At 46.1% G+C, this 22,972-nt stretch overlaps 1 protein-coding gene across 6 annotated transcripts in view; it reads left to right on the forward strand.

The window, feature by feature from the left end:
• Positions 1–22,972, forward strand: part of LSAMP (limbic system-associated membrane protein) — a 958,106-nt gene that overhangs the window by 551,126 nt on the left and 384,008 nt on the right. The window contains exon 1 of one of the 6 annotated variants that reach the window (XM_021398289.1): positions 2,638–2,662. The exons of the other annotated variants lie outside the window; for them this stretch is intronic. Within the exon in view, the coding sequence (XP_021253964.1) occupies positions 2,653–2,662 (10 nt within the window). The 5' untranslated portion in view covers positions 2,638–2,652. Of the gene's footprint in view, positions 1–2,637; positions 2,663–22,972 lie in introns of those variants that run through there. 6 annotated transcript variants of the gene reach the window in all.

The following is a 22,972-nucleotide window of genomic DNA, read 5'->3' on the forward strand; positions in this document are numbered from 1 at the left end:
AGTGGCCCTAAACTAGAAATGGTTCTGGAAAACCACTCTCTGCCACTAGATCATTGCACATCTTTGGGGATCATTGCCGTGGTGCTGCTCATTCATTTAGGGAAGATTTGCGTTTTAGTACTTGGAAAGGGAGTGTAAGGAGAGCTTACTAAAAGACGAAGAGTTAAAATGAGCGATGGGGAGAGGAATTCCAGGCAAAGGAAAGACAAAGCTGGGTGGCTTGAATTTAAAAGGACTCAAGGGTGAGGGAGAGGGCAGTTTTGCATAGCTTCTGGACTGTGCCTCCCAGAGCCTTACCCCAGCATCTTTTTTTTGCAGATATGGAACATGCAAACAGGATGCTTCTGATATTTTGCTTATTTCTGTAAAGTCTTATTATTTTCTTGGTCGTTTCTGCCATATCCTGTGCATTTAATCCAGGCTTCCTACTGTCATGTATGCCAGGCAATTCTATGCAATGATGAGAAAGACTGTCCACATTGCACTTCAGAGTCCCCTCTGTGGAAATGCTTTTCTCTGGTTCTTTTTCCCTCACGTCAATATTATGTTACATTTTCTTTCACCTATCTGACATTGGTATAAATTCTGTTTTTCCTCATTTGGATGTCTTCCCCCTAAAATAAGGTCTACGGACTGCAGATACGTAAGTGCATTCAGTCTCCTTTCATCTTTAGCTAAGAACTGGGGTGCTACTCCCAAGAGACTCAATATTAGCTCTCTCATAGTGGCTGCAGGTTCCCCAGGGGTTAACAGAATGCTGGTTGCAAAACATGGAAAAAATATAGCAGCTCAATAGTAATGAAGTAACAATGTACTAACATAGCAAAAAATTGAGTGAAAATTAGAGCATAGCTGATTCATCACTGTGTTATTCTACTTAAACCAGTAGTGAATCAGAGCCAGCAGCTTGGGGAGAGGTTGTTAGAGTCTTTATGAAGTTTAGAGCCATTTACCAGCGTACAGTCAAATTCATTTTGTTTCATTACAGCTATGATAACCTTACATATTTGGGGACAGTGAGTAAATTTTGTTTTGTTTTGGGTCTGTATATTGTTTTGTCTCTTGAAGGACAAATCTGTCGCTGAAGTTTCTCTGTGTTCCTGTCTAATAAGAGCCTAGCTGTAAACACTTTTGTAAACACGTAGTAAAACAGTTGTAGCATCAAGGGGTATGTATAGTAACCTTTTAAGCAGTATATCACTTCTATGCACTTGTAAATACAGCCGTTCTACCTAGTGTTGGTCTTGCCTTATAATTAGACATACTTAGAGTCTTCTTGATATAATATTTCTGAGAGTTAGGTAAATAATTTATAGGGTACTCTTCACAAATGGATACAATGTGAATTCAGAGCTAATCTGCTCCTCTGGAGGTACATAAAATTATCAAGCTTATACAAGAGCAAGCTAATTAGGAAGCAATCATCATCAACAACAGCTGTTCGTAGCTCACTGAAGGGCGGAGGCTTCTCTAGCACTGTCCACTCATCCATTCCCTCTCCCCAGCTTTCTGAGACACAAAAGCATCTCCAGAGCTACTCCCATACGGCCAGTCCTGCCAGTTGTTCCCAGCTCAGTGGTCTTTCTGTGCTGGCAGGGGGTTCATTTCTGCAGCACGTTACTATCATCTCACTGAGGATGGATGCACGTCTGGGTCACGGTTGGAAGGGGAAAGATGGGGAATGTGTCCAGAGTGTCTTGCATCCCACCACCCCAAAAGAAGGATGTTGACCACAATATATATTTTTTAACATTTATATAAATTGTAATATTTTAGTGGGGGTTGAAAACTGTGGTAAATGCACAGTAAAAAAAAAAAAAAAAGATAATTTCTGTGGCAGTATTGTTAAGAAGTAATGTTTGGAAATGGTGCCGTGAGTCCCCTTTGCTGACCTCACCTTTGTTCCTTTTAACCCTATTATGAGCAGTGCTTGACCCATTGGGTGGGAGAAGGTGTCCATCAACTTGTGCCTCAAAAGTGAAGTCATAAACCCTACAACATGAAGCATCCATGAACTTGGCAGATACCCTCTTGCCTTGTATTCACAACATGTCACATAATGGAAAGACAAGAAACTTACTCATTGTTGCTGCCTCAGTGCACACTGAAGTGCCTTCTACTAGCAAATCTCTATGTGAGATTTGTTGTGCTGGTAGGGTGGAGAGGTACGAATCACCTCTGGAAGGTCTGTGAATAGAGAGAGAGTGGACAGAGAGTTTTTCAGGATCAATCAACTCTAACTCTCTCATAGTCCCTCCAGTAACTGGAAGAGCCTTGCCAACGCGTTGTGAAGCTCTGGAAGGTGAGGAGATGATCTGTTGGCAACAGGCTTGGAGGCACATGCTGCTGGAGGCAGCCTTTATCCTCAGGAATGAATGATGTAAAGTTTTTAGAAGGATAGGGTGCCCTAAAAACATTACATCACTTTCCAGCTTTCTGTGAAGGACTCATCAGAGAAGCCTTCAGCTGCCAAAACTCTGACCCTGGAGAAGGCCAGACTCTCCCACAGAGAGCTGAGAGTTGCTGGTGGTCTTCTTGATTTCTTTTTGCTCTCCTCTCTGCAAAACACAGAAGAGCTGAGAGGAACGGAGAAGCTGACTGTCAGTGGAAATGCTTTGTGAGATCTCACAGAGGACAGGCTCCCTTTAGCAGATGATATTACGTGAGTTGCAAAAGAGGAGACAAGGTTTGGGGAGAGGAAATATGGGTATCAGAAGAGGAATTCAGGGTTGGCAAAGCCTGCGACAGCTTTATAGATTAAACCGCTGCCAGATGTTAATTGTTTTCTGTGTAGTTTTCAATTGATCTGTAATTTGACTGTAGATTCTAGGCTTTTATAATAAATTGTGTACAAAGCTAGCCACTTAAGGAGATAATAAAGACTTAAAGGCAGACAGAGTCATAAATTTGGACTTATCCAAGAGTAAGAGATGAGTTAGGGCCTCTTCGGGAGTGTTTTTTTTTTCTTCTCCTTCCTGCTTTTTTTGTGTAGAAAAATAGGAAAGAACTGGAGTTTCTCTGCTCTGGAGACGGGAGAGAAGCAGACGGTTGAATCCAAGCCGTGCTGCAGACACATTCCTTTCAGTGGATGATGCCCCAGCATCCATTTAACCTGGCAGATTAAAACTCCCATTTGCTCTGATGGTGCAGGAGCCTTTTCAGTGCTCAGATGTTCTCTTCTGTCTTTGTTCATTTATGTGCCTCCACATTCACTGGTGTGTGTGCCCATCTTCTATTTTGGCTTCTCGCTGCAACAGCTGTTGGCTTGGCTTGCCATGGTGAAAGCCTGCTGGAGGGTAATAACCTGCAGAGCTTGCGTCCTGGTGTGGTGTCTTGCACTTAGTTTCAGAGGTGTTAAGATTGCCTGTGGACAGATACTTCTGTCTCCATCTTTGGCAACTTCCAGAAAGCAAGAGTCAGGTCCCACATGATAAAAATTGGCACAGGTGAAGCACTTCAGGCCTTCTGCTCTTTCTGTCACTCTGTGAATGGGGCACAGAGGTTTGGTCTCAAAGAATTATGACAGTGAGTATCTGATCGTGATTTGTAGCATGCAGTGCTACGTGAGGTGGGTGGCAGAAGTTGGCCTCAGCAGAATGACACAGTTTTCTACTTGCAAATAGTTTTTGTCTCCCTACCAAAATGTTCTGCTGCATTCTTGCAGGAAGATGGAGTGATATGTGGATTACTTAGTACTTTCAGTAGTGTCAAGGGTGCACACAGAACTTTCCTAGAGGAATACTAAGCAGGAGCCACAACTGGGCCACTGTGAGCTTGGCTCCGCTCCTGGACTCAGGGCATGAGAGCTCATGCATCAGATAGTGGGAGCTGGAATTGTTCTGGTGGCTTCAGCAAAGCTAAACTGATTAGCATCACCTGATTGCACGGCCCTTTCCCATCGTTTTTTGCGAAGGCTGACAGTGCGGTAACAATTTGCAAACTGCTGAGGACAGCTGCTGTGCTGTTGGACTGTTCAGGGGACTCTGCAGGAGTCAGGAGCCCCACTGGCCTGAAACGCTGGAAACAGAAAAGCACCTGGTTTTCCTCATCCTTGCCGTACAGGGGCATCTCTGCAGCAAGTGGCCAAGGCTGTTTGGGTGCTGCCCGCACTGCTTTCTGGTGACACCAGAGCTGCTGTGAGCATTCTCTTCTCCTAGTGCCATGCCTGCCTCTGCTGCTGCTTCCATTTGAAGTCAACCCTCTGTCTCCTTCCAGCTGCTGCCACACAAGCCTGTGTGTTTTGATTTTTCTTTGAGCTCCTGCTTCAAAGGAGTGTCCAGGCCAGGTGCCCACCATACACAATTCTTCCTGTAGTGCAATTCCCATGTTTCAAGTTAATGCTGCTGTGTGATAATAAACCAAACAAGGGGTTGTAAGACGCTGTGCTGGTGCACAAAAGCACTTGTGTGCCCATATCTCCCACTGAACGTGTGCATTGTGCTTCACTGCCCTATGTGTGAGCTGCCACAAATAGTGTGCACATGCGGTGTCTGCTATAGGTTCTGAGGATTTTATTGTCTTGCATGCTCTGGTGTCTCAGTGCTGTGTGTGCTTTCTGCATTGCTTTCCTGCCCTGTGACAACAGCACCCTCTGGAAGTGGGATATCAGCCAGCTGCTGGTTCATAATTCAGTGTGGACTATCTGTCACATGGGATTAGCTTTTCTGATGTAGTTTTCTATGACAAGCTTTCCTTTTGAAGGCATAGAATTGAAGCTGAATGCATGCAAAGCAGTGTTGTGCAAGGTGATGGGCTCTTGTTTGTGTGTACCTGGAGTCATGCCTTTTGTCCTGTGATGCCTAATATGAAATCCTGAGTGAGTTCACCTTCGACAAATATATTTTCAGAGTTCTCCCTTATATAAAAAGTCATGACATTGAACTTCTGCAGCATGATCTAGTCCCATGCAGAAGAGGCTGCTGATAGAACTGAATAGTGAGAGCAGTGTTTAACGCCTGATCTTAGGGAGTGATCAGAGCTGGGAGAGCCCAGTGTGGAAAACTGTGCTGTTAATTTACTCTGGTCTTCCTTTTTGTGAAGCAATAAATCCTCTCATCCCATAGTCAGAGCATCCCGCTGACAGCTAAAGCAATAAGACTATGTATGCCCTACAAGCACCCATCTGCCTGGGGATCCAAGCCCTCCTTCTGCCCCTCTCCTTTCCTTCCCTGCCCTGCCACAACCAACCACTTCATGACCTAAGAAAACTGTTAGTGTAAAGGCCAAAAGACTCCCAGCCTGCTAGCATTTAGAGAGCTATGGGGCTTTCCCCTTTGGAACCAGTCTTTGTCACTTGAAACTAATTCATGAGATCCACATTCCTTTTCTCATTGTGTGATCCTCTGAAGCAGAAGGCAAATGAGAAAGGCGCACTCAGTTTCTACCTGCAGATGAAACAGAAGCAGACAGCAAGTTGCAGCTGAGGAATCTCTTACCTCTGTACCTCTGTTTTTACTTTTTTTTTTTTTTTCCTTTTTCTGCTGCTCTCTTCCTTCAGGGTACCTTCTCCTGTCACCATGCTAAGCCACTTGTAGCCCTGTGACTCTCGATTGCCCTGTAGAGAGGGGTGGGCTGTTAACTGAAGTGAAAAGGGTCAGTGTGTTGTTACTTCTTCCTCGGCAGATCTAGCTGAGACAGAAATCATATCTCAAGGACATCTCTCCTCCCACTTTGGAATCGCTCAGCCAGCTGGAGAAGAGCTTGAAATATGTCCAGTTCAGCCGAGCCCTGTGATGGGACTTCTATTGCTGCTAACGAGGCAGGTCACCGTGCAGTACCTGCCTGAGGAGCTTCAGAGCCGGTCCCCTTCCCCGCAGCAGAGATGCTGCTTGCTCTCTGACCTGCTCCTCTCCCAGAGGCATCACACCATCCACGTTGTAGTTGGACAGGTTGCCCTTCCCCAGAATCTGCTCCACGCCCTGTTTTAATTAAACAACCTAATCTTTTAAGTGACCCTATGCCGTGACAGCTGCTGTAGGACCTGCAGAGTCCGGACAAGCATAATTACTCACTTTGAAGATGCTGTGCTCGGCCATCCAAGTGACAGTGCCTTCATCTTCCTATTCGCGCTTTCCAGTACAGTTTCTCCTGCGGTGCCAGAAGACCCAACCTCCAGCAGGTGGGACTTGCCCCAGGCACTCCTGCCTGGCTGTTATTTAAGCTGCCTTCTGCCTGCAGTTCTTTGCACAAAAACTCACTCACAGCTCCTTCCCTTTCACCGGCACCAGCTCTGAGTTCTCAACTGAGAGCCCACAGCTGGAGACACATGGTGATTTCAAGTGATTCCTCTCATTCAGTGGGAGATTTTGAAGTCCTCAACAGCCTGACTTTGGGCTTTAGGCCAGAAGTTCATCAGTGGAAGGTTAGAAGCCCCACAGCTCAAGGTGCAGAGTCTTTCACAGAGCAGAAGGCAGGAGAAGGGGATGCAATGGGCTTTGGCTATCTGCTTATCCATGTCTGGGGGAATTACATGCCTCACCTGAATGGATTCAGCTGCTGGGCATGTATCTTTATATATGTTAGTTTATTCTGTGCTGTAACTCAAGGGCATTTGAAGGACTTACTGGAAACTGGGAGAGAGGGAAGGGTCTTAAAGGTGGAAGGAGGAGGAGCTGCCATTTGTTTTGTCACTGGAAATTGTCTGATCCTGGCTGGATTCCTCCCGCTTCCCTTGGCAGGGGAGGGGGAAAACCTGTCTCATTAATCTGGAGAGTTGAAAAGGCCCAGATAAATAAATAAATAAATAAGCTTCTTCTCTTAATATTCTGGGCTGAATCTCTCTGAAGGGAAAATGAAGGGGGGAATGAGAAAATCATAGTTTGTCCTGTGCAGCGAGAATGTGTCATCACACCCATGCTTCTAGGTGGTGGGTTTGCTCATCAAATGCCCTTATTTACTCTCCCACGCTTTGCTAAAGTGCTTTTGTTGAGCAGAGTTAAAGCACTTTTTAAGAAGAGTTTGCTTCTCTAGAGCACTCTGTAGATGGCACCACTGCGTCCTCTTCTAGGAGCAGGATCTGAGATGCTAACGTAGAGTACCATTGCCATCTGCTGGCAACGTGGAGTTTGTCTTTTGGCGAGTTTTGTTTTTTTTTCCAGCTTAAATGCAGCAGGGTAGCTGCAGACTGCTCCATTTCGGGTGTTTGAGTAGTGGAGTGTGTGCAGTAGGGCTTCTAATTTGGACTGATTTGTTTTTACATAGAGATCTTGTAGCCCTGGCTTCTCACTGCAGGGCTGGTGATGCAGCCCTGGCCTGGTGGTAGTGTTCCCATTCCACGGGACACTGTAGGGCCTTGTGGAGATCCCACAGACTGCTACATCCAGGTGGGATGGAAGATGTTGCCCCACAAAGCTTTGCCAAAATGAGCTTTGCCAACCTCATGTTAAGTATTTCAGAAAAGACTGTACTCCTCTCTTCAGGGAAGAATTTGGTTGGTTTGTGCTATAACGATCCTTCTCAGATGCTCACATCCATCCCTGTCTTTGGAGAGCTTAGCACACCAACCTGGCATTGAATGCTTCTGGTGATGGGGCATCCACAGCTTCTCTGGGCAGTGTGTGCCAGTGCCTCACCATCCTCATAGTGAAGAATTTCCTCCTAACAGCTAATCTACATCTCTCTTATTTTAGTTTCAAATCCTTTGCCTTGTCCTGTCGCTCTCAGAGTTGGTCTCCACCTCGTTTATAAGCTCCCTTTAAATACTGGAAAGCCTCAATGAGGTCTACCCTGAGCCTTCTCTTTTCTGGGCTGAACAAGCCCAGCTCCCTCAGCCTGCCTTTGTAGGAGAGGGGCTCCAGCCCTCTGATCATCTAGTCCAGCAGTGCTGACCCTTCTCACTGCAATGGTTGCAGGAGGTGAGAGAGGATCAGCCCTGCTCTTCTAACCCCAGAAGAATAATGGCATAGTTGATGGCCTTTCTCACAGCCTCAGTCTTCATCTCTAACTCTGAAGGGGGAATGAAGGTGAGGGGAGTACCCACCATGGCACAGCAATTATTCTGCACAGCTAGGAGTGAAACTCTGAACCATCCCTTCTCTTATGCATTGGTACTCATGTACCTTCAGGCATTGGTGAAAGCTGAAGACCAAGATCCCCTTTGTCTCTCTTTCTTTAAGATCTTTGCACAGACTGTGGCTGATTACACTGGAAGCAGGTATTGATCCTGGGCTGGAAATAAGCAAGGTCCATATCAGGATGCGTGTGGACTCCTTCAGAGATTCAGGAATGGTTGTGGGAAAGGCAAAAGGATAAATGGGGAGATATGTTTACACTCATGGAAAATGCTTTTTGTGAAGATCAGCATTGAAAGTGTGTCACAACTTTTCTGAGAAAGGTCTCTGAAACTCTAGAGGGAATTTTTGGTGTAGGGAAGACAAGGAAACAGCAAAGACTGAATTTTCCTGAAGGCAAAAAGCAGCATTTCATAGAATCATAGAATCATAGAATGGCTTGGGTTGGAAGGGACCTCAAGGATCATCATGCTCCAACCCCCTTGCCACAGGCAGGGCCACCAACCTCCACATCTAATACTAGACTAGCCTGCCCAGGGCCCCATCCAACCTGGCCTTGAACACCTCCAGGGATGGGGCATCCACAACCTCTCTGGGCAGCCTGTTCCAGCACCTCAACACTCTCATAGTAAAGAACTTCCTCCTGATATCCAACCTAAATCCACCCTCCTTCAACTTAAAACGATTTCCCCTTGTCCTGCCATTATCTACCCTTGTAAAGAGTTGACTCCCCTCCTGTTTGTACGCTCCCTTTAGGTACTGCAAGGCTGTAATGAGGTCACCCCGCAGCCTTCTCTTCTCCAGACTGAACAAGCCCAGCTCCTTCACCCTGTCTTTGTAGAGGAGGTGCTCTGGTCCTCTTATCATCTCTGTGGCCCTCCTCTGGACCCTGTCCAACAGCTCCCTGTCTTTCTTGTATTGGGGGCCCCAGACCTGGACACAGTGCTCCAGATGGGGCCTCACAAGGGCAGAGCAGAGAAGGACAATCACCTCCCTCTCCCTGCTGGCCACCCCTCTTCTGATGGAGCCCAGGATACCATTTGCTTTCCGAGCTGCAAGGGCACACTGCTGGCTCATGTTAAGCTTTTCATCCACCAGGACCCCCAGCTCCTTCTCTGCAGGGCTACTTTCAAGGATTGCTCCTCCCAGTCTGTATATATGCCTGGAATTCCTCTGGCCCAAATGCAAAACCTTGCACTTTGCTGTGTTGAACCTCATTAGATTCACCCAGGCCTGCCTTTCGAGTCTGCTCAGGTCCCACTGAATGGCATCCCTTCCTTCCATTGTGTCAACGCACCGTTAAAGAGCACAGGTCCCAAGACAGTCCCCTGAGAGGCACTGCTCATTACTGGCCTCCACCTCAATGAGGAACCATTGATCACCACCCTTTGTCTGCATCCTTTCAACCAATTCCTTATCCACCAGGTGGTCTACCCATCAAATCCACTTCTTTCCAGTTCAGAGATAAGGATGTGGTGGGGGATCATGTCAAAGACCTTGCAGAAATCCAGGTAAATGACATTGATCACCTTCCCTTTGTCCAGCAATGCCGTCACTCCATCATAGAAGACCACCAGATTTGTCAGACATGACCTTCCCCTGGTGAAGCCGTGCTGGCTGTCTCAGATCACACACTCATTCCTCATGTGATCTAGCGTGTCATCTACAAGGATCTGTTCCATGATCTTCCCAGGCACAGAGGTGGTGGAGTCACTGTCCCTGGAGGTGTTCAAGAAACGTGTGGATGTGGCACTGAGGGACACGGTCAGTGGGCATGGTGGGGATGGGCTGACAGTGGTCTTTTCCAATGTTAATGATTCTATGATTCTCTGACGCTGGTGAATCACAGCTGCAAATGCACAGGCCTCATAAGGGAGTGCTTTCTAGTGGAGAGTATAACTCTTCTGTAGTCAAAGGGTGAAGCACTGGTTTAATGGCTTCTGGCACTGAGGGACTGCATCCTCTTTTTTCAGTGTTTTTGCCCATCATGAGAGCTCCCATTGCCACTTCATGAGCAAATACTGCACTTTCCGCATCAGCTTCCCATCCCTTGTGCTACCCACGTGCTTCAGGCAGAGCACTGCCAAGCAGAGACTGTGCTGCAGACACTGGCAATGAGAGCCAAACAGCAAGGATGTAGGAGTTGCTAGGAGAAAATGGAAGAGAAAAAGTGGAGCATGTGGGCAGAGTAGAGGAATGGCGTTGCGTGATCTGGATTTCTTTTTTCTGTTTTGCATTTGGTTGTGACTATAGTAGTTCCATAGTCAGCAATTGCTGAATCTTCTTGGCCCATCACAGAGAATAAAACTTGTGCTTTCACTCTTAACAACTTCATATAACAATGCAGGAAGCTGCAAAACACTTTCCAAATCCTCACTTGTTGTGTAATGCCATTTAAAGGGTCCTCTTGGATGTAAGTGACAGTGGCAGTATGTGAAGCCGTTTCTGTTCCCTGTGCTGCAGCCAACAGAGAGCAGCATCGTTACACGTCTGCTCGCACAGAGAGGTGGTGAGGAGAAGCCGAGTATGAGCCACTGCAGTGCTTTGCCTCAAGAGGGAAGAGAGCTCAGGAGCTTTCTTTGGGAATGGTACCGTTGGTCCAGGGGGTACTGCAGCATCAAAAGACCTTTGTCACCAGTGCCAGGCCAGGCTCTGACCAAGATTTGGGCAGGAAACATGGATAATAAGCTGCAAAGCTCGTTTGTTGGTTTGTTTTAATCAAATTTGGCAGCAAGATGTCAAAATGTTTACTATCCCTTGTATTGGGGAACTAAGCTAGGTAGCACGAGGCTGTGCTCTGCCGTACATTTCCCACCTGATATAGAGAAGTCAGTCCGGGCTTCTTGCCCATTTGTAGGATGGGGCTTGCAGCAGTGCCCTGGCTCTCGGGGGTGTTGTGTGGATGAAGCATGGATGCCTGCAGACAGGGTGACTGTGGAGTGGGGAAGCAGGAGATATTGCCCTGAGAGCAATACACTCCTCAGCTCTGGGGGGTAAGTTGAGTCAGATCTGGATTGCAACCGGGTGAGTAATGTGTGGGAAGGGCCACAGCAGGCTGTTGTCTAGGAAAAGGCGACATCTATCTATCCGGGCAGCACAAGAAATCTATCTGTACAACATCTCATCTGCTAGAATTAGTGGCTAAAGCCATGCTGGTACATCTTCCCTTAATATACACAGAGCTGAAGAGGTTAGGGTGGGCAGAACCCACTTCCAAAATAGCAGATTCTTCCGCTGTGGCTGCAGGCACTGCCTCGACAGGGGAGCATGCTGCGGCTCGCTGCTAACCCACCCATGCACAAGCCACAGAGAATTAGCCAGATGGTTTCACTTGAAAAAATCAAAAGCACAAAGCCATCTGCTCTCCCGTCCAGATGATCGTGAACTTGACTTCTTGTCTACCAGTCTAAATTGAATCTCCCAGAGGGCAGGAATGTGCTTGTGTGCCCAGGTTAGAAATCATTGTGCCTGATGGGGGCAAGAGGACTGGAAACAGCTCCATCACTTGAGTTTCTTGTGGGCAGAAGTTTCCAGCATGTGTTGCATCAACCTTTCTGCGGTGAGACAAATGCCAGCAAAACAGCTATTAGTTAGGGGAAAACATCGGCTGGGAAGGCTGCAGCGTGCTGGCTGGCTCTGCCTGCCTGCAGCCCTGGGAACAGCAGAGGGAGTGCTCACTTCGCTCTTAGGGACACGTCTGCATCTCTTCTCTACCAGGTACAAGGGAGAGCTGCTTGCGGAATGGGTTAGATGCTCCTGGAGAAAGCGGTCCTTGAGATGCTCATGACTGAGCTGATGGAGGAATGACATTGCCAGAGCAAGCAAGTGGACTGCCTTCAGACAAGGATAAGGGAGAAATGCTTGCAAAGAGGACAGTAGCTACTGAATATAAATCAGAAAGATCTCTAGGACAAAAGAATTAGATCCTATATAGGGACTAAGTAGAGCTTAGGAGCCCAAATCCTTCCTCCAACAATAGCTAGAAAGTCTGATTTGACCCTGATTCTGTTCTCCCCTTTTAGATTTGTGTGATTTTGTCAGGAGAGAAGTCCCTTTGCTGGAACTGTTGTAGAAATCATGGCAGCTAATTCAGCATTGCAAACAAATGTTTGTATGACTAGAGCATAATTGTGTAGTTGCCAGCACTCACGTTTTGTTGTGAGCCATGCACTATTCTCTGTGTTCCCAAAAGCCTTAATGTTGAAGTCACAATAATTTGTCTTTTGTGTTTCTGGCCCTTGTGCTATTGGCAAACAGAATGGGCCTGACAGGTTAAAAAGAAAGGAGGGTAATGAAATGAACCCAACATTTGTTTCTTGGAAAAAATGAAAGCCTGTGATTTGTATATTTAGGGGCCTCACTCCTGATTGTTTGTTTGTTTGTTTGTTTGTTTGTAATGTGGTATTGGTAACGTGACGCTGAGGAAATGTTGTGAATTTTGCTGGTTTCCCAGGGAGTTAAGTTCTCTGCAAGCTGTTTTCACCCATTTGAGAATATGCAAATCTACCACATGACCGTTGCAGTCACTCAGGAAAGATAGGTGCAAAATCCCAACTCACTGCTAAAAAGTAAGGTGAAAATAAAAGATTGCTCGCAGAGAACAGGGAACAAGATTCATCAAGACAAGCTCTGTTCAGCAAAAGCTTGAAAGCACAAGCTTACTTTTCTGCAAAGAAATCATCCTGCTGACTTCAGTGGATTTTGTTGTGTTCATACTCAAATGATTTTGAAGAGAAAATAGGCTGGAGGAAGCTGGGAAGCACTAGTGGACAGTTCATGAATTGGAGAAGGTAGAATTAAGCTAATAAATGATTCATTCAGAATTGTTTACCCAGCTTTAGCTAGCATCAGGAGGGAAAGAATGCAAATGGGGCTGATTATCCAGCTTCACTTTGTGCCACTGAGTTGTTCTTGGCTCAGAAACTCTTCCTACAAAGGGAAGGCTTGCACACTCTATCGTTTGAGAACATTTATCACCGAATTGGACAAAGGTCTGAGAATGCACAGCAGGAAATCCTCATGGCAGAGCAGAGGGCTGGATTCCCCAGGTGCTCTTTCCTTATCTGCCACAATGCTTTAGTGTTGGTAACCATACAGATTGCTAGCAGAATTGCCTGAATGAAATTGTGATGAGGGAACTCTCCCTTAAGAGTTGAACACAATGAGGATTGCTAATAAAGGTACAGCAGAATCCTTGTCAAGTTGCTAACTCTTTCTTGCAATAGGAAATAGCAAAGCTAAACTAAAAATACCTGGCTGATTCCCTGAAAAATCTACAGCCAGCTCTCTGTCTCAAATGAGGATTTTGGAGCTGTATCCAACCACCAGCTCCAGTGACAAGCAACAGGAAGCCCAAGGCAAGCCTCTCACTGATGGTATTGCTCAAGATGACTTTGTTTGCTGTTCCTCAGTGCCCCTGAACAAGCAATCCATGCACAGAGATGTAGGAGGCAGGCCTGCTTCTTTTGTGATCTACTCCAAGCAGGGACTGCTGGCCAAAGATAGGGCAGAGCAATCTCTTGGTGGATGTGATACCTGTCATTAGGTGGCCTTCCCTTGAGAACAAGTTCATCTGACGGAGGCGTAGGACAAAGAACTGAGAGTGCACAGAAATGCTTACAACAGTTTCTTGGGGGTGCATGGGGGACAGCAGGAAAATGCCCACTGCTGTTTAAAATGTTAATGAAATTACTTACAAAGTCATAGTGATATTCCAGAGGAGAGGGCCAGGGAAGACATGGGCTCTCTTTCACTGGGAGTTTAAAAGAATAGGATGGACAAATGTCTGGCAGGAATGATTTTAATGCAGTTGACGGTTTGGGGTGGGGGGAAGGGGATGTCTAGGTTATTCATCAGTGGTCTCCCAGCTTTATTTGATGGGATTCTAGTAGCGTGGGTTGCGGGGCAGGGCTGCATAGTGCCCAAGGTGCCATCAACTCTCTTGTGACTGCAGATGGTCAAGAACTCTAGATTTACAGGTGGCTCTTGTCAGTGTCACTCCAGGACGTGGGGGTTAATGATGTTGTAGGAGGAATGACAGCCACTCAGTCATGAACTCTGCCGCCTTCAGCACCTTAAGTTGTCTTTGGAGGTCTCCCATCCACGAGTCTGAATTAATGCTCCCCTGGAACAGGGAGAGAGAGACAGAAGGAGATTTATGGTAGTTTGCAAGCCTGAGAGAGACACCATGACTAACAAGCTAATTAGCTCCTCAAAAGCTGGTAGACAAATGGAGAAGAGCCTCTGTCTAACCAGCAGTCATACATTTTGCACACTGCAATGGCAACTTGCCTGCAGGGGCCAGCAGAGTTTGCCAGGAAAGAGACTTCATGTGCGTCTGCTTCCCATCTCGCCCCCTGCACCTCATCGTGGTGACAATAATTCACAAGGTTTCCTTCTAAACAAGATGTCTGAGGTGCAGGTGAAGGAGACTTTGGTGTTGGAGCTGGGGTAATTGAAGCATGAGCCTGGTGGAGGAGGGGCACTGGGGAGTGCTGTGCACCCTACATTTCTTGAGGCTCCTGCGGTGCAGGTTTCAGAGAGAGGGAGCAGCCCTCTCCACCTCCATCTCTGTGAAATGGATGGAACATAAGAAGCGTTTTAAATAATTGAATAATGAAATGAATATATTAATGCTTAGAGAGCGGGAGAGGGCTCCTGGGTTGGACTCATTCAGGCAAACAGCCCCTGACAAGCCAGGAGAGAAGTAGGGTCAGCATTTATTTCTCTGGAGGGGATTGTTCGGTGGCTCTCTACAGAGCCTTCCTTTCTCTCTCCCATTTCTTTGTTCAGTGATTGCAGCTGCTTTTCTTTCTTCAGGTTGTCTTTTCTGCCCTGCTCTCATAGTTTGCCGTCTCTACATCTTCTTTATCTTCCTATAGCTTTACGCTGTTTAATCCTCCAAAACACAGGCATTCTTCTCAGTGCAAATCCATCTCCAAGACGTATGCTCACCCTTATTCTGTAGCCACTTTGCTTCCTAGGAGCATTTAATTGCAGGTGAGATTCATCTCCTCTCCAGATACGCTGCCTCTTGTTCAGGAGACAAGTAAGTGTTGAACACCAAATGCAGTTTGTTTCTGGGAACACTTGCACAGCTGGCAGCTGAGATTGGCAGTCCAAACCATCTATTTGCTTATGCAGGAGCACAAGCACAGAAGCACGTTGGGTTTGGTAAGTCAGGCAGTAAATGGCACAGGAGCTGGCATTAAGAACTGTTGAACTGTGATTCTAGTGCAAAATAGGGAGCGCTTGAGCTGGCCGCAAACAGCTGCTGCACAGTGTTTGTTACACCGACTGCGCACACCCCTCCTTGCCTGCAGACCTCAGGCTCGGGCTGCCCATAGCAGCTCTGCTGGTGCCCCGACCACCCTGCAGCCCTCTGCCTTCTCCCCACTACTTCAGGACTTAATTCCTCTTTGCGGAGTCTGCCAGTGTTGCTGATGCATGGGGCGATTTGTCAAAACGACCGTTCAATTCCAGAATATTACGACAAAACCCGCTGATTCCTATCAAGTGTAACCTGAGTCATATTTCAGATCCGAAATCCAAAGTACTTAGGGAATTACCCAGCCATTTTTTGTTGGTAAATGTAAATGCAAATCATCTGTTTAGTAGCTTTGCCCTGCTTGAACACTTCTTTTTCCCACTCAGATCTTCCTGTTTGGATTATATGGGGAGCAGAACCTTTGGAGTTCTTGTAGCCCTGACTCTCAGCAGTCAGCAGGGCCCTGCCACCTATGCTAAACACAGAAGTTGTGCTGCCGCTGTGTTTTACTGAATGTGCAGAGCTTTGTGTTCAAACCTAGGGTGGAATGGACGGAGTATAGGTAAGATCAGGAATGGGTTCAGAAGCATGTAAGAAGAGATGAGCTGGAAGAAGCCAGAAGCTGCTGGAAACTTAATTTTCCTCTTACGGTGATGAGAAGACTCCACAGATCGACATAAATGAGTAGCCTATATAAAAAAGAACACACAAAATACATATACAAGATGCTTATATAATAAAGTAGTTATGGAAGTGGAACCTGAGTAGGGATCAGAACAGCAGCTGGTGAGGAGAGGAGATGCTGATGGAGAGAGACAGATGATTTCTGGGTGCTGCGTGCAGGGATGGGTGGGGAGGAGGAGAGCACCGGCAGTTGAAAAGTGGCAGCTCTCTCCTTCATCTGGAAAGTTATTTCTTATGCAGAGTGAGTGTAACCCTCCAATGCGTCTTCCAGTTAGTGACACCCAGGAAATGTTTTATGGATGAGACTCCATCACCTGTTAGCAAGAAGAGGAGAAGGCAGAGCCACCGGTGATGGATGATCCCCTGGAAACTGCACCGTGTCCTCTGCACCTCCCGCTCTGTGCCTCTTTATCATGCGTCATTGCAGCACCATCCACCTGTGGCTGCCAGGAAACTCCCAGTTCCCAGCTCCTCTCCCACTTAATTTCCAAGATGTTCTGATATCTCCTTCTCTGAATCTGCCTTTCTGAGTCAGGATTGTCGTCACCTAATGGATGAACCGTGGCCGCTCCTGGAGGTGACAAAGGGATTGTTCTTCTCTGGACAGCCTGTGTAGGACATTGCTTGTTAACCCTCGCTTCCTCAGTGAGCATCCTAGCGTAAATCAGATGGTTTTGTGGCTTGGGGGATAAAGGAGCAGGATTTTGCAGAGGATTTATTTTGAATGGTAGTGGGTACATGCTTACCAGTTTGAAAGCTTTGTGTGCAGTATTTTTTGTAGTTTTTAGTAAATACTGTCTTTCACTGCATCTCTGTCACTGTGAACTACGGTTGTTAATGACGTGGGGAATGGCAGAAAATAACCATGATGTGTATTGGAAACCCCTGGCCCCCAAACCAGATTATGGTGAGAGATGAAGTAAGGAGAGAGTTTCAGAGGTGACAGGCCAATCCTGCTGATACTGCTCCTTTGCTGAGCAGCCTCAAAATCCAAGCTCTTGCCAGAACATCATTTAATAAAAGTCATTTTCTGTATACATTTGGAAAATACAGACAGCCAAGGTACTGGCCACTGTTTCAGTGTGTCTGTTCTTGGATGGAGCAGTCTCAATTAAACCTTCCTCTTTAGTCCCCAGCCATCAGCAGCTCCCTTCTGTGTCTGCCAAACCCAGTTTGCAGAAGCAGGTCTCTGACTGTGAGCTATGTTATTGCCATGCCAACCCTTTCTTCTTTCCTGAGTCCCTGAGTCCCATCTTTGTTTTTGCTTCCTGCAGGAAGCCTCCTGCTAGCTCCTCATTAATCAGTCGGCAGTTCACTTCAGCGCATCACTTAGCCTCATCTATGTGGTACCCAAGCCTCCCCATCTTTTCTACTCCTCTGCAAACCAGAGATGGTTTCCGTGTATTAGAGTCCCGGAGAAGCAGCGTAGTGCTGGTACTCTGCAGGCAGGGAGCAAAACACCAGGGTTGATTCAAGCATGCAGTTCTGGCCCCAGGTTGGGTGGCAATGGCAGCACAGGTGAATTGCTAGAAGCTCTGCTACCTGCCTCCCAAGGGCTTCCCAAGGGGCAAGTCCAAGTGATGCTGAGGGGCGTGGGATTGAGCTGTGCCCGCATTGCCTCTGCATGTAGCACATACAGTGCCCCATACAGTAAAGGAAGCATCAGGCTACAAGGCTGAGGCTGTCCTGAATGCCTGCCCCAGCTCTCATCCATCACACCCACACACACACGGTGCAAGTACAGCAGGCCTGATAGCATGCCAAGGAATGTTGCTGTGGTAATCGCCCACCCCCAAAAGGCAGAATCTGTCCTGATTGCCAGCAAGCTGGGGATACAGCCTAGTAATGGGTCCTTAGGAGCAAATTTATTTTAGTTATATTCCTCCTCATCCCCCACCCCTTCCTTCGCCTGAGTGTTTAGCTCTGAAAAGAATAATTTATCAAATCATTTTTCTTCAACTTCGGAGGAGGAAGAAAAAGGATGGAGGGGAAAAAAGGGCCCTTTGCTTTTTTAATTGCTTTGCGGTGTACTTGTGAGAGCGGAGCCGGGCTTATCAAAGCTGGTGCAGCTGAGTCCCTGCCACTCGCTAATGAGAGCTGCCACGTGAGCAGCCACGCTCCTCCGATGGAACAGATAGTGCTCTGACCAGGCAGGGCTCAAACACTCGGCGTGTTCGCTTAAATGAGGAGCTGTAGAGTTGAAGTGGGGAGGGGCTGGGGAGCTTGTTTTACAAGGACTTGGAAATCAAATTAAGGGGGTTGTTTATCTTTTTTTTAAAAAAGGCAAAATGAGGCGTGCAGCCTAGGATGTTGTTGGACTTGTTTTTCTGATGATTCATTTCTGAGTCAGGTATCAGAGTCTAGGAAGAAAAAGGAGGTTATTTTTTTTTTTTCCTGGATTGAATAAAACACAAGGGACCAGCTGGATTCCTGGAGCTCATTTGTTTCTCTCTGTGCCTGAGGGTGTTTTTCAAGAGTTGGGTGCTGTGGTGACTCCTCAGAGCTGCTATGGAGAGTAGGGAGATCTCGTTGCACGGTTGGGAGGGCTGCTTAAATTGGTGGTAGCTCTTCAGTGCCCCAGGAACAGTGCTGAACCCCTGTCTCAGGATCGTTCCTGCTGAATCTTCATCTCTTAGTACAGTTTTATTTCATTTCTGCTAAGTTTCAACACACCGTGAGCCAGTTTCTGGCAGGTGAATATTTGCATTAGCTGCCAAGGTTCTTGGGTTATATCACTACTAGCATCCTGACTGCCAGCATCTCTACGTATTTAGGATTGGGTTTTGCTACTGCATTTTAGACACGTCCTGAAAGACGCCTTGTAGCTGTTCTTCATGTGGTGGCACCAAAAACTTTCAACACAGCTACCACACCGTGAGCAATCCAAATGAACTAGTTAACCAGCAGCTAGCCCAGTTTTGAGTGGCAAGTTGGATCAGGTGTCATCCTGAAGTCCTTTTTGACTTTAATTATTTTAGGGTTCTGTGGTTACGTGCTCCTACTCTGCTGAGGGTGAGTCTAGGGCACCCCTGAGTGAACTGTATCCTAGGTTGTACCCACCAGTGAAGATGACTTCCCCCAGCACAGGGTTCAGCCCAGCGATGCAGGCAGGAACACAAGGTGTGAAGGAGGAGGCTAATATCTCCTATTTAAGTTCCTTTTCTATAAAATTGCTCCTGTCTCTCTTGGCTGTCAGCACGCTTAGGTTTCACATTTTTAATTAAAAACTCCACAGCTGAAATTTCTGTAATATTGTGAAAGCAGAAGGTGAATTCTACCTGACTGCTTGTCAGTTTCTTCAAATGAAGAAACAATGTCGGTTCTCTAAAATATCAAACGTGAATAAAATATGTTCCCTTTTTCTTTTTTTTTCCCAATCTTTACTTAAAAAAAAATAGTTTCATAAAAAGCTCTCTTGAAAGCAATGATGGGACAATCTATTATTAAATAAAACAAATCAATATTAATGCAATCTGATGGCTGAGATTTGCTTGAGTAGTATTTTATATTCATGTGTGTGCTGTTAACTCTGCCTTATTAGATATCTGCAACATGGGTGAGTTAAGGTTGCTGTGGGAACCATCATTTTTTAACTTTCCTGACTTTTACACAGGTAAAGTCAACCCCAAGCTATCTTGCATTAATATTGTGTAATTTCCTTGACTGAAGAAAGTGTTGGAGTACTTTATTGTCTGTGTTCCTGCATTCGATTGCACGTTCAGCCAAAAAGAGTTCAATTCATAGCCCCACGGCAAAGAATTAGAGTGTTTGAACTGGAGCTCTCTTTTCATAGACACAGAGGAAGAATAAAGAGATTTTTTTTCCAGAAAGCACTACTCCAGGAAGAGCGCTGAAATCTGCATTATGTCAACATCCAAAATGGTGGGAAAATGATGTCAAGTGTGGGCTGTGCGTGTCACCAAGTGAATGGAATGCTAGTATGAGACTTCATTGTGCTCTTTGCTGTTCGGATACATCTTCCTTTCACTATGCCTTTTCCTGAGCATCCAGCTTATTCAGAGGGAGGGAATCTAGCGGGTGGCATGCTGCCCATGGCAGGGGGTTGGAACTGGTTGGAACTTGGATGGTCTTTAAGGTCTCTTCCAGCCCAAGTCATTCTATGACTCTATGATGATTCTATGAAATTGCCTATTACTAATTATCTACAACTAACAACATTGATGTCTATAACCATATTGGCTGCGGGCTCTTTATAGTCAATGGAGTGAGATAGCCACAGTTAGGAAACTGTTTATCTGACATTTTCATCTCGCGTCCTTAACAGGATGGGATGATTCAGCCTTTGGAAGTCCATATCAACCCTAGGAGAGCGGTGTACCTCAACAGGAGTTTTCTGTATTATTATGATGATCAAATTTAGCCCTAGTATACCCACAAGTTGACAGCAATAATATGGAAAGTCACTCAGTTCCAACATTAACAGTCTAACTATACATGTATGTGGGCATAGAATACTATTTATCTATATACTGCTTATCTATTTAACTCTACAGAGATTAAAACAAAAACATCCATGAGCCTGGATGGAATGCTGTTTTTTATACAAAGCCTTTGTTTCTGGTGCCAAAACTGGCTCACAGTTCTCTGCAAAGCTCTGCTTTGTGCCACAGAGACATGGCCTCAGAGCTGTTTCTTTTACTGGGTATGGTTTGCACTGTTTAGCATATTTTCAGCTACTTCTAATCAGCACGTGAAATTTTAGCATCAGTATGAGTTTAGCTAAAGCTAGAGTGCATAGGGAAAATAGCAGTTCATCTGTTGTAACTGTTGGATAAGGACTTGTAAATCTGGGAATAGATGTGGAAAAGAAGAACCTGGAGCTGGCATCCCACGCTGATCTACTTGGGAGGTATTGGAAATAGCAAATCAAGCCTCTCTGTGTGGGAAGCAACCGATCTTTAAGACTTGGCTGGCCTCTTTTGGCTAATAATGCTAGTCAAAATGAGTGGTGTTATTGATAGCAGTCATTTTGTGTAGGAACTGAAAAGACAGCATGAATCCCAGTTTGAGGTGTATGTTGTAACTCTGCTTGTGCAAGGGGCTAACTGTTCCAATGGTTAACTGATTTCCTGCAGTAAGTAGCTTTGGCTGTTTAGCAGAGATAGGACCATCCACACTATCATGGTGTGTTCTAGAACTACATAATTTATTATGTTGTGCCGTTGTTGGATGATGATGCTTTTTGCAATGATTTGTGTTTCAGAAAGACAACTTTAAGCCAGTCAATATGATCTTTTCAATCCAGAGACGGAATTTCCTTGGGGCCAAAGCAGTTAATAAAAGTTAAGTCATTGCATAAGGAGACAGAAAAAAATGCCATGTGACTGAGATGGCCAATTAGACATCATGAATATTCAGAATCCTCTAATCGAATGAAAGCTCATTACAAACATTCAGACTGAAATTTACTCATGTAAAATATTCATTGAACAATTTTGCATAAATAAATAATAAACAATAATAAATGCACAAAAATTTGTTCATAGACCATCTATCACCAAGGGAACAAAAAGGACAGAATCTGCTAAATAAACGGAATGTGATGAGTAATCTGCCTATAGCGAGTTCTCCCATGGTAGGCCTGCTGGGGAGATCTGACATGAACACCTCTCCTCTGAGAAGATGTAAGAGTCTGAAATTTGTCTGAACATGTGAACTGGAGAAAACTTACAGGAGCAGAGGAAGGTTCAAACCCATTTCCACCTATGAGCAAGAGCAGCCTCTCGTCCAGCCAGCCAAGGTTTACAAAACTCCTCCTGACGCAGAGGATATGCTCAGTTTCTCCTGTTGTGGCAGAGGGATGCTGAGCGAGGACAAAATTGAAACTGTAGTGGGTGTGAGGTGCAAGGGAATGCATATTGCTGGACACATGCAAACAGACTGTAAACAAACAGAAAAAGGTCAAACCTGTCCCAGAGCTGCATATGAAATAAATGCAAATGACCACATCCTCTCCGCCTACCTGCTTGGTTAGCAGGGCCAGGGAGAGGAGGGGAAGAGCAATCAGAATGCTGTTCCAATAAAATGAGAAAGCCAAAATCAAGAGCTGTTAGGAGAAAAATACCAAGCGAAGGGTGCTCCGCTCTGACTGGAGATGGCTGCAAGTGGAAGGGGCTCATGCTCAGATCATACTGTGCGAGGGCCCGTCTGTGGGGCATCTGGCTCTTGGGAGGTCTGTGAGACAGCCTGACCTATACAGCATGGGCTACATGGGAACTGTGTCTTCAGGGCAAGATCTGTTTTTGTGTCGTTTGCTTGAACAGATGCTAGAATAGCAACAGCCCGCTCTCCAGCTGTGCCCCATCATGGGAGCAGTGAGCAGGACAGTGGTGGGGATACATGGTGATTGCTACCCAGTACTTAGAATTTAAAGGTGGTTTGTAAGGGTTAATGAAGTGGGATTGCTCACAGCCCCTGTGCTTACCCTGAGGTGTTGGGCTGTTCAGTGGTGCCACCTGTTTTCCTTGGCCTTCAGGAGGCATTCAGCATCTCTGCTGATTAGGGCGAGGGAAGCAGACCGGGTGGGCTTCTGTCTGTTGTCATGCCACGTGCCCAGTTCCCAGCAGGTGAATGTGTGATTCTAGCATGAAGAAAAGCCATCTCCCGCACACCGCTGAAGCCTCATATGCTGATTTTATACTGAAGTGGATGATTGTGTGTCTTTCAGTCTGGAGTTTTGAGCTTTCTTGGTTGAATTTTAGTTCACTGGAGAGAATCCTCCTCCTTTAACTGTTTGCAAATCCCTACCCTGTTATCACAAGACAGTTAACTGTCTAATCACGTGGTTTTATTACATGCTTAGCCATGAAACACCCTATCCTGCCAGATGCTCAAGCAGACTGTATTAGGGAAATAATAACAAGGCAATTCAGAAGGCTCGTCTCATAGCTGCTGGGTAATTTAGTGACCAGGCTGTTCTGTAATTTTGTTGTCACTATGGCTCTGTGGATTTGGCTGGGAAAAACTGTGTCAACACATGTGCCATTTGCCG

This window comes from Numida meleagris, chromosome 1 (genome assembly GCF_002078875.1).
Source record: "Numida meleagris isolate 19003 breed g44 Domestic line chromosome 1, NumMel1.0, whole genome shotgun sequence".
NCBI classification, from domain to species: Eukaryota; Metazoa; Chordata; class Aves; order Galliformes; family Numididae; genus Numida; species Numida meleagris.